Source organism: Liolophura sinensis, chromosome 1, assembly GCF_032854445.1.
Source record: "Liolophura sinensis isolate JHLJ2023 chromosome 1, CUHK_Ljap_v2, whole genome shotgun sequence".
NCBI classification, from domain to species: Eukaryota; Metazoa; Mollusca; class Polyplacophora; order Chitonida; family Chitonidae; genus Liolophura; species Liolophura sinensis.
The window spans coordinates 60,034,493-60,045,458 of record NC_088295.1 but is presented as its reverse complement, the minus strand read 5'-3'; the positions used below and the strand labels follow the sequence as shown (position 1 = coordinate 60,045,458).

Sequence of the window (10,966 nt, the reverse complement as noted above, 5' to 3'; positions counted from 1 at the left end):
TACGAAGTTTTCTAAAGTATCAGAGCTTTGGATCAATTTTTTGGCCCGAGGCCAAGGACCAATGCATTAAAGTTTTGCCGTGGTCCTAATCCGGAAATTCATTGGGTTTAATTGATCACAATTCATACTGGCAGATAATTTTATTTTTGGTTGTCACAACAAGGTAGGACTATTTCTTCAAGGTTCAGAAACCCGCGTGAATGTCATAATTCACATATTAGACCTTCAGTAATTAGCCGACACAAACAAATCTCAAAGTCCGTTCTCGTTTATTCTTTGGTTCTCCAGTTAGGTCCTATATTTTAAAACACCCGTGTTGCTAACAGAAACAAAAATGGAGGAGCGCATATGACAGGTGGTGTTCCGATCATAATGTAAAATTAATAACTATACGTGCGATAATAAGGAGACATTTGGCTATCTGCTGTAACGTGGCGAATCTATGGACTACTGGTAAGCGGACCATAATGCCGATTACTCGACATTGTTGTTGCATACAATTAGTTATGAAGTAATGGACTCAGTCCATGACACTATGTGTACTGCTACACTACTATATGACTGTTTTAGACTGCTTTTACTCATTTTACTCAGTGAACAACAACTGAACAAGATGTTATGACTGCTATCCAGTCAAGACTGCATTTCACTTGCACAAAGTTAAATCTATTGACAACTGATATACAAGCTGAAGCCCTAGCAGTTAAAGTTAAAGCTTATTTTCATAGTTGTACTACTATATAAGTATTTCAACATATTCTCCCAAAAAGAAAAAAAATTGTTGAATATATATTCACTGCTGACGCCAAGCAACAGTGCAATAACCCAGAAACTTTATTTCATCTACCGCAATTTATTTTTCCTGTATTATATTAGCCCACATTCAGTGATATATCCATTGTTTTCCCATGAGGCCCAGTTTTTTTTTGGGCTTTATGAAAAGTTTGATTTTATCATTCAACACAGAATAATGCCTTCTGTGAATATACTTGAATATGCTTGAATAAACACCTTGCAAACACACAAAAAGGTTAAAGAATTACATTATAATGTAACAATATCCTAGTTAAAACATGTATAATCTTTTCACAGAGCATTTAAATCATTCCAAAAAAGTGTAATAATTCTACAACTAACACTTTAGCTACCAGCGTATGCTCAGACTTAGATTACTTTTGCCGTGCAGGTACTTTTTTGACAAATGCAATGTGTGATAATGACGTGATGTATGTTAATTTTTCTTTCACTTCCCAGATTTAAGAATAGTAACTCAGGATCTTTAGACCAAAACTAGAAATGGGTAAAAAAGGAAAAAAGGGAGGAAAAGGTGGGAAGAAGAAAGAACCAGAGCTGACATTCCAAGAAGCAATTTTAGCATACAAGTAAGATTTTAATTGAAGTAAGTCATGGTGAAAATGTTTTTGTCTTGTGTGGGGCATTTAATCGAGTTTTCAAATTTTTTAAAAATAAATTTATCAATTATTGTGTGTTTGTATTTGAAGCAACCACAAGGATCATACCTTTTTAAATTTTTGGAATGTTCTTATACCTGTAAGAAATATGTAGTATATACATGTACATGTACATGTAATATGTATATTTCAACAGAGTAAACATTTTAGAGAAAAAGCTTGAGGACCTGAACTATGAAGTGAGAGGATGGGAAGAGAAAAACAAGAGAGCTATTGAGCGGGTAAGACATTAAGCTTAGGTTAATTTTCTTTTCTACATTATGCCTTATTTCATATCAGTTATACATTTATTCATCACGACTGGCCCTGATAGCACAGTTGGTAGAGTGTCTGCTTCAGGAACGGTAGATCCAGGGTCAGTCCTGGGTCGAGTCACACCTAAGACCTTAAAACAGGAAGTTGTAACTTCCTCGATTGGTGTTCAGCATGAAGGGGATAGTGCAATGACTGGTTGGTCCATATCAGTATAATTGCTCAGGCGGGGCAGCTTAATTGCTTTCCGGAAGGTGTCTCAGTGAATGAGCACTAGATAAAAGAGTGGTGACTCCATTGCTGAGATGCTGTGTGCAAAAATTCACAATGATTAGGCAAATATCTTGGTAAATGTCAAACATTGTTTTGGGGGCAACTTACTTTTGATGCACCGTTTAGATCAAGCATTACTTCATAGGCCTTTACTAGACACATGTGGCATCACAGTATGTGATGCAGTGACTACATACTGCATGCATGCAGTAAAACGTATGTACTTATACATACCTGATTATTAAAAACTTTGAACAGTATTCTTATTTTTGCTTTCTTTTTCAGAATGACAGGCTTAAATCAGAACAGGAACTTCTTGTTGAGAACCTACTGAGAACTGCCAAAGACTTTGACAAGCTGGTTGAAGGGGAAGAGATGACGAACAAGAGTGATGTGATTGTAACAATGAAAGGCTTGTGGCAGAGGCGAGGGGAGTTGGAGAAAGAAGTGGCAGGTAAGCCAGCGTAGGATCTATTTCTTCTGAGTCTGTATCTGTTTACTAGTTGTACTTTGATCTCTTTGGCGTTAAGATATATGTAATTATTTCATCTTCCTGTTAACACATATTTTGGTATATGTCTGTTATGCTATAATGTTTTTTTTTTCAATCATCACATTTCATTATGCTACTTTTTTGGACACAGAAGTTGTCTGGTAGTATCTGAAGTTAATCTTTATGTGAGCTTCTGGTTTAAAGGGAGATTACACTAGTCAGCTTGCAGGCTGACTGGAGAACATGACAAAACACAACCGTGGTAGTAAAGCAAAGTAGCTAGAACTTGAAATATACAAGCAGTTTATTTAGAGAGTTGGGAAGGGTTTGGCTTTGTTTCAAAGTTAACTGGTCAATTCTCATGATCATGTCATATTCAATGCAAATAAATTTTGTTCATTCATTTTTTTTCTTCAAAATCAATAACTATCAAATTCTGTGTCTGTTTTGACACAAGTGGGGTCATAGGAAACTAATCGTGTCTTTATTTCAAATTATGTTGCCGCATTTGCTGACTCAGATTTAGGCAACCAATTTTATTTTGAGTTTTATGGGTGTGCCAACACGAAAACGTACAAAAATAAAAATTGAAAATCCACCTTTTTATTTTTCTTATTTTAATGTTTTAGATAATTTTGCTGTTTTTCAGCCGACATTGAAAAAAGATCAATTCTGCCTGTAATGCAAAAATTTAAATTGATGTGTCCCTAGCAAATAGAACGGTTTGTATTTGTAGAGATAGAGGCTGAAATCCAGCTGAAGGAGAAGGAGATAGATGCTGTGGAGAAGCAGGTAGAATATTGGTCAGACTACAGGGACAGAGGTCAGAATGACCAACAGAAGCACATCACACTGTTACAACAGGAGCTGGCCGACCTACAGTCCAGCTTTGAACTCATGGCATGTAAGTTGTTGTGATGAAATAGGTACAGATTGTGTCAGGTGTGAGCGATGTACAGGTTGACAGATATGAAAAATTCGTACACAAAAAAATTGCTTTTGTCGAAAATTTGGTGAAGCGTCAAATATCCTGTAATAAGGTACAATGTAGTCATTGTACCTTATTAAGGTCATCATAAGCTGATAGACTATTGTAAAATTTAATTACCAGAAAACACTCTGTACCATAGTTTCATGTTTTTTGTCGCTGATCAAGTGCGTGAAATGTCTGTGCTGGAAAGTGGATAAATATAGTGAGCCGAGGCCTATCACAAAACTGTTTCATCTATTAGACCATCTGGAGAAGATTACAGAAGTTCATAACTTTCTGTGCTGTAAAAAGAGGAGTGTGGCCAGATCAAATGAATTTAATTCTTCAGAGGGTTTTGTCCCTTTAGTCCTGATTGTTAAAGAGTTATCTTCCCTGTTTGTAATGAAATATGTGTTACTCATTTTTCCAGCACACTTAGAGTTATCACTGGACACCACAAAATCAGACATAAAGAAAAAAACAGATAATGCCTTGGACCAGCAAAAATATTTGGCAGCTGAGGTGAGAATCTGGACAGATTATGGACTAGTTTTTTGTAAAGCAAAGTTGCTTGGTAATTGTAGTAGCTAAGAGTTATTATTGAGAAAACTCAACTATTTATTTCAAGTAAAATGTTGTTAAATCATTTACATTGATATTAAATTTGTGCAATTGTTGTTTGCAGAAAGCTATGGCAAAGTTGGACAAACAAAGCCGGCAAGAGGTGCTGGACAATGATTGGTTAAAAAGAGAGGTCAGTTTTATCCTATATTTGGTTGAAAGAATTTTCGAGGACAATTTTACGAGGATCAGTTTAAGTGGTTATTATTTTATAAATGCCTTATGGTAATATCACATCTGGTATTGTAAGTCTTTTCACATGTTTGCAAAATGTTTGTTTAAGCATATTCAGAGAACATTATTCTGTGTAGAATAATAACGTTGCACTTTTTGTGAAGCCCTGTAATTGGCCAACCCAATCAGTGTAGTTTTGTCTCCACAATCCCCCAGAAAGGTGCATGTGCATAAATGGGTGCTGAAGGTTGCTCTTTCATATGCGAAAAGGTTGAGGAAATATTACTTACATGTTTTACTATTATTCTCTGTTTATTTTAAACTTGCTGTAAATAAACTGAGGTGAGGTATTGTAATGATGCGAGAATGGTGGTTTGGGCAAGGTTTTTTTGTGTGGGTGTCTTGTCATGTTAGACTTTATGTGTCTTGTACCTTATGTGTTACTGCTGTAATCTGTGATCAGCTGCAGGCTTCTCATAATGTTCAGTTTGTAGTGCTGGAACATGTTAAGGACGGAAACATGGATATGACAGTCAGTACTGGAGTTACTGCCCCTTCCTTTATGTGCTTTGAATGAATATATGTATGTTAATGTCTCACCCACTGCTGAATCTATTTGTCAGCATTACAGTCATTGCTTGAGTAAAATATGTCATAAACAGAATTTAAAATGAAGTGTGTAATTTTATGTTGTAGAATAAACGAAACTAAAGGGTACTGGTGTATGACTGTAAACTGTTCTGTTTTGTTGTGATGATTTTACAGGTGGAAATCCACAAAAGGGAATGTGATGAGCTGTATCAGTCTGTTTCTAGTCTAGAACAGGAAAACCTGAAGATTATGAGTGAGCTGTTTGACTGTCGGGTAGAAGATCTGAAAATATCAAGGTAAACAAAATATAAGATGTTCTTTGATATCATTGTGAATTTTTACATACTTGCAATTTTGAAATTCCATCAGATGTTACATTTGAAATGCTAAGATTGTCCAACATTCCCTCTGTTACATTGAATTCAAAAGCATCATTACACAAACTCTTACTTCTTCTACATGAATGCATGTTCATAAATTCTTTATACTGTTCAGTCACATTTGTAGATGTATTTTGAAGTACATGATTGAAATGAAAAGAAACTTTTGTTTAATGAAGCCTGCTTCATCAAAGGGAAATTCTTTCTCCTCCATAATAATTTGGGAATGCATGAAATTCAGCATTATGTGCATTTTCATTATGAAAATGTAAAGACGTCAGTAATACATCATTATAATGTGGTACAATGATTAGCTATTGCCAGCAAAGCGCAAATTCAAAGACCTCGCCAGCAAAGCAGAAACTCAAAGACCTCAAGGTCAAAACTGCTATTGAAATATATTATCTTGTAGAAAGGAGAGAAGGCATTTCATTTCAGATATATTACATTCTTCAGGGTGATAATGACTCTGCGCGAAACCATGCATATATCTCCATGTTTTCTCTTCAGGAACTTGTTTCTGACTCAGTTTGAAGAAGGAGAGAATCTAGAAGAGACGGGCATCCTTGAGATGGACCTGACAGGACTCTCATTGGAGGGCAGACTGACCTCTCCTGAGCTACAGAAGAGGGCAGGTGTGTGAAAAATCTTGTTTATTCACCTACACAAACTAGGCCACACAAATTATATATTGTGTTCTAGGAGTGAACCTACACTAAAAATTGAAAGAAAATGGCTTTCAGATCAGTTAAATATGCGTTCAACAAGAAAAATGACTATAATAATCTTTATTTTCTACAACTGCAAGTTTAATTATATTTTTATACCCTCCAACATTGAAAAAAAAATTAGCCTGTCCATAAAACAAGTTAAATTGGTTTCAATTTTAAAAGGAAAAGATGGAGTAAAAAAGTCATCCTCATCAGTTACAACTGCAAAAATGTTTTCTTGTACAGAAGTTAATGCATTCATTTATTTGATTTCTAAAGTGAGATAGAAGTGTTATATAGCCGCGAATACAAACTGCATGGTGCACGCAATGATTAAAGATATAAAGCAGAGAGAGTAAAACCAGAGCAGGAACAACAAATGATATCTGGCCACACATAACTGGTGAAGGACAGCTTTTTTTTCAATTTACCTCAGTTTTTTCTAACTATCCATGTAAACAATTAAATAGTAGCAAATTTACCTAACTCATACTGAAGGTCAAAAGAAATCCTTATGACAATGCCCAACAATATAAAAGTGGTACATAAATCCCAAATGTTAAGAGACATTAAATTCTATGTTTGTATTAAATAAAGTTTTTTAAACACACCTAAGGATATTTTCAGATACACACTATATTGTAGACAGAAATTAAGATTGATTTTTCATTGATGGATTAAACTTAAATTGAGTGGTTAATTTATGTTTAATATTAGTAATTATTGTGCCTTTTTTCTTGCAGAATCTAAGGACAATGCTGTAGCTGTGCGACCAAAGAGTGCCACATTAAAAGCAATAGAGGATAAGATCTTACCTCTGCTGATAAAGGAACAGGAAGAACAAGATGGTAGGATTTGTGTTTACATTGTATTTTATTTATTTATTTGATTGGTGTTTTATGCCAAAACTCAAGAATATTCACTTGTACAACGGCAGCCAATATTATGTTGGGAGTAAACTGAGCGAAGTTTGAAGTAAACCTACGTTCATCTGCAGGTTGCTGGCAGACCTTCCCACATACAGCCGAAGAGGAAGCCAGCGGGTATGAACTGGACTATGTAGAATATTGTGTTGTATATTCACTTTGTAGGCATTTTACAAATACTTGTGAGTGGTAATGATTATTACTTGTGATTGTCGTCGTGTACAGGAAGTATATTGCGTACTAGTTTTGCGCACCAGCTGCATGGCCACTTCCTAGTATTGGGTCCAGGCTCTGACGCCACAACATTGTGTTCAACTTCAAATTTCCCCTCAACCATAGTTTGACATTTGATTTTTGGAAAGTTAGGCAATGGATATGATTCTGTATGTTGTATTTGTATGGGTGATCTGCAATTTCTGGAAAAATTAAATTATTTTTTCTCTCTCACGTATTTCCTGCCTTCTTGTGTAAACAAGGGGAGAAACTTTTCTGTGACTTTTCCTGATCTTTTCTGGCCGCTTATCTCCCTTGACTAGAAGAAGAAGAGACCGATGATGAGGATGAGACAGACTCTGTAGACATGGATGTTCTTAGCGACGATTTCTTTGTGGAAGACATAAACGTGAGTTCACTTTTCTTTTGTTGTTTTCTCGCTCATAAGCATGTATTAGTTTGCTGTGTGCAGTGTGGACACATATTTGATGCATTTCTCTTTATTTTGGTGTGGTGGGTTCTTTTATTTATCATTTATTTCATGAGGTGTGTTAAACTTACTACATTTTACCAGTCCTTCCAGTTCCATTCTTTATTCCGGCCTGACCTGTTTGTTTCACATCTTAAACTGACACATGTTTTGTGGATAACTTTCATTATTGTATATACCAGCCCCATCAATCTGTCGGTAAAGCAGCAGACATCCCACAGGTGGATGTCATCAAGATGCCATAACATCACAACTCAAAACTCCCGTATTGTCATGTCCTGTTGAAGACACATTTGCATGATCAGAAAGCCTTCAAAAACAGGAAAAAAAAACTATCAAGATCGGACGAAGTAAAAACGTGGATATTTGTTCCATTTTTTTTTTTGTGTTGACTTCCCCAGTAAAACACAAAACAAAATTTGGCGTCGCCTTAGTGATTTCATTTTATGTTCATTTTATTTGCAGGACTATCTCAAACTGGGACCATTGGAGTTAAAGTTGTTGAACATAGAAGGGAAAGCCATGAAGCTGCATGAGCCAACCCCTTTGAGTGAGGCAGAAATTCAGGCTAAGGACTGCCAGCCAGATGTCTGGCCTGTCACAAAACCTATGTTAAAAGAGCTTCTCTGACAGATGACGTGCAAGTGCACACAACTGTTCCATACCAAATTTGACGAGAAAATGCAAAACTCTTCCTCCCATCCATCCGGATGTTGGTTTTCAGCCAAATTTGTTGACCTTCGTAGTCACACTGTTTCAGTTTGGTTGGATTTAGCTGCAGATATTGTTTAGATGCAGTCATACTATATCTCATCTTCTGTATTCCAGACCAGGTCATTGGTGTAGTAGTGTTTGGTGTTAAGTGGACTGATGACTGTGTCGCTGCAGCTTTAAACAGTAGTATATAGGTGTACAGAAGTGAAACTCAAGACATTGTTCCCCTCATAAAAACTCGAAGTAACTTTTGATCAAATGCTACGAACAACCTCATTGGCATTGTATATAAACCATATATTAGTTTATGCTGATCACAAATGTGAATACATACCTCTCACCCCTTGAAAAAAAAGGGAAAAATAAAAATAAAAAGCATGCGCCTGCACAAGATTGAACTTTTGCACCATTAATGTATTTATTTATTTCGTTGTTATGTAATACGATATTCAAAAAGTTTTCACTTATGCGGTGGTGGCCAGTGTTATGCATGAGATGTTCATGGTTAAAAAAACATTGATCTCTGACCTGTTCTGATCACTTGTTTTCTGGAATTACTGTTACTGTACAGATTTTGTATACAACTGTAATTCTTCAACCTTTTCACATGTTTGCAAGCTGTTTATTCAAGCATATTCTGGAGGCATTATTCTGTTCAGACTAATAATATTATACTTTATATGAAGCCCTGAAATTAGGCAGTCCAACCAACATCTCCAAAATCTAATTATCAATGTCCATAAATTGAACTTAAAGTTGTTCTTTCGTATACGAAATTGTTGAGGAACCAGGGTAGGTTAGATTCATATATGATGTGATAAACCATTTCAGAGTGCCAGAGTATGAAATTTACAGAGGTTGAGCCAAAAATATAGTAGTCTTAATTCAGTCTTATATCCTAATACAGTTTTATCTTCATACAATAGGATTTAAGTCAGAAGTATCCGCACCAAACAACCAGTTTAATTTAATGCTGACAAAATTTCCATGAAATTGAAAGAACACAGCGGTTCCTGTCTGCAGCTTTTGCTAACTATGAAGTTTGAAGATGTAGAGTTATTTACATACAAGCATTCTTATGCATTTCTGTGATCTAAATATTTTGCTCTATGTGTTTGTCACTGTGCTGATGGCCCATGGATTCCAAACCAAACTCCTGAGTTGGTGAATAAAATGTTGAGACATCATATATATATCATACAAAATTTTTTCATTTTATTGCAGTGTAACTAAAAGCAGTTGGGATACAGAAGCCAGTAGCGTGTGCTCGTCATCTTGACTGTATCGCGTTCATGCATGCTTGTGAACCACAGGCCTGAGGTCCATAGGCCTGTAAAATGGCTCGAGTGTGCCAGCATGGGATTCTGATATGATAAAGATGGCGAGTTGGCTTCCTTATAAGGGAATATGCATCCTTACACTAGGCTCATATCTGGGCCCAGAAAGCGGCATGCAACATTTTTTTTTTTTTTATCATACATTTGTCGCATGATGTTGTGTGCATCACTATTACAGTACCATTGTGTTATATGTGCTATTATCGTACATGTACGAATCTCTGTGAAACTGGGTTCTGGACTGGAGACATTCTAATTCGGAGAGGGTTTCAGGTGCAGCTTGGTACAGTTAACAAAGCAGTCCAAGACATTTATATATGACATATTTTGCACAGTTTTGTCTTGATTTGCATGGGGGTGTCTGATTTTTGGCAAGCAAAACTTCTGAAATCTGTAGGGGTCATGCAAGACTCTAATGACATAACAGTCAATACTTCTAATGCCATATAGGTGTAAATCAAAACAAATTTATCTCAAAGAATTGTTTCTATGTATTTCAATCTAAATGTAAAAATGATCCATTTTGTGTGATTTTTTTTTATATCCTTTCCATTTTGTATAGATGAGCCAAAAACCTCCTCCTAAAAATTTCCTAAAATGAAATAATGGAAATAATGAAAGGGTGTGTCCAAAATGACCGTTTTGTTGTTAAAAATGGCACCATCGGTTAACAGCCTTTCTATCAGGGTAAAAACGTTTCCCCTTTGGGGTGGAAATGTTTGCTCATTACATTTTATCAGAGCGGGTTCCCGTTAACTGCTTAGGAAACACTTCGTGCATGTGGTACAAAGGTTTCTCCGTGAGGATGGAAGTGTTTCTCCAGCAGGGCTAAAATGTTTCTCCATCAATTGTAGAGGTTTCTCCGACAAGATTTCTAGATCCATCAGGGTGTAAAGGATTCTAGCTCCATCAGAATGCAAAGGTTTCAGGCTTCATCAGGGTGTAAAGGTTTCTAGCTCCATCAGGGTGTAAAGGTTTCTAGCTCCATCAGGGTGTAAAGGTTTCTAGCTCTATCAGGGTGTAAAGGTTTCTAGCAGGGTGTACGTATTTCTAGCTCCAGGGTGTAAAGGTTTCTATCTCCATCAGGGTGTAAATATTTCAAGCTCCATCAGGGTGTAAAGTTTTTTCAGCCCCATCAGGGTGTAAATATCTCTATTTTCATCAGGGTGTAAAGGTTCCAGCTCCATCAGGGTGTAAATATTTCTAGCTCCATCAGGGTGTAAAGGTTCCAGCTCTATCAGGTTGTTAAGGTTTCTAGCTCCATCAGGATTAAAGATTTTAGCTCCATCAAGGTGTAAAGGTTTTTAGCACTATCAAGGTGTAAAGCTTTCTAGTTTCATCAGTGTAAAG

At 36.2% G+C, this 10,966-nt stretch overlaps 1 protein-coding gene across 1 annotated transcript; it reads left to right on the top strand.

The window, feature by feature from the left end:
• Nucleotides 1–323: 323 nt before the first annotated feature.
• On the top strand, nucleotides 324–9,456 carry LOC135481955 (coiled-coil domain-containing protein 83-like). Its single transcript, XM_064761747.1, has 12 exons — nucleotides 324–453; nucleotides 1,255–1,382; nucleotides 1,609–1,693; nucleotides 2,283–2,451; nucleotides 3,227–3,394; nucleotides 3,891–3,982; nucleotides 4,146–4,214; nucleotides 5,021–5,142; nucleotides 5,737–5,861; nucleotides 6,680–6,784; nucleotides 7,399–7,484; nucleotides 8,031–9,456. Exons 2-12 carry the CDS (start codon nucleotides 1,297–1,299, stop codon nucleotides 8,193–8,195), a joined length of 1,272 nt encoding a protein of 423 aa, XP_064617817.1. The 5' UTR covers nucleotides 324–453; nucleotides 1,255–1,296; the 3' UTR covers nucleotides 8,196–9,456.
• The last annotated feature ends 1,510 nt before the right edge of the window (nucleotides 9,457–10,966 follow it).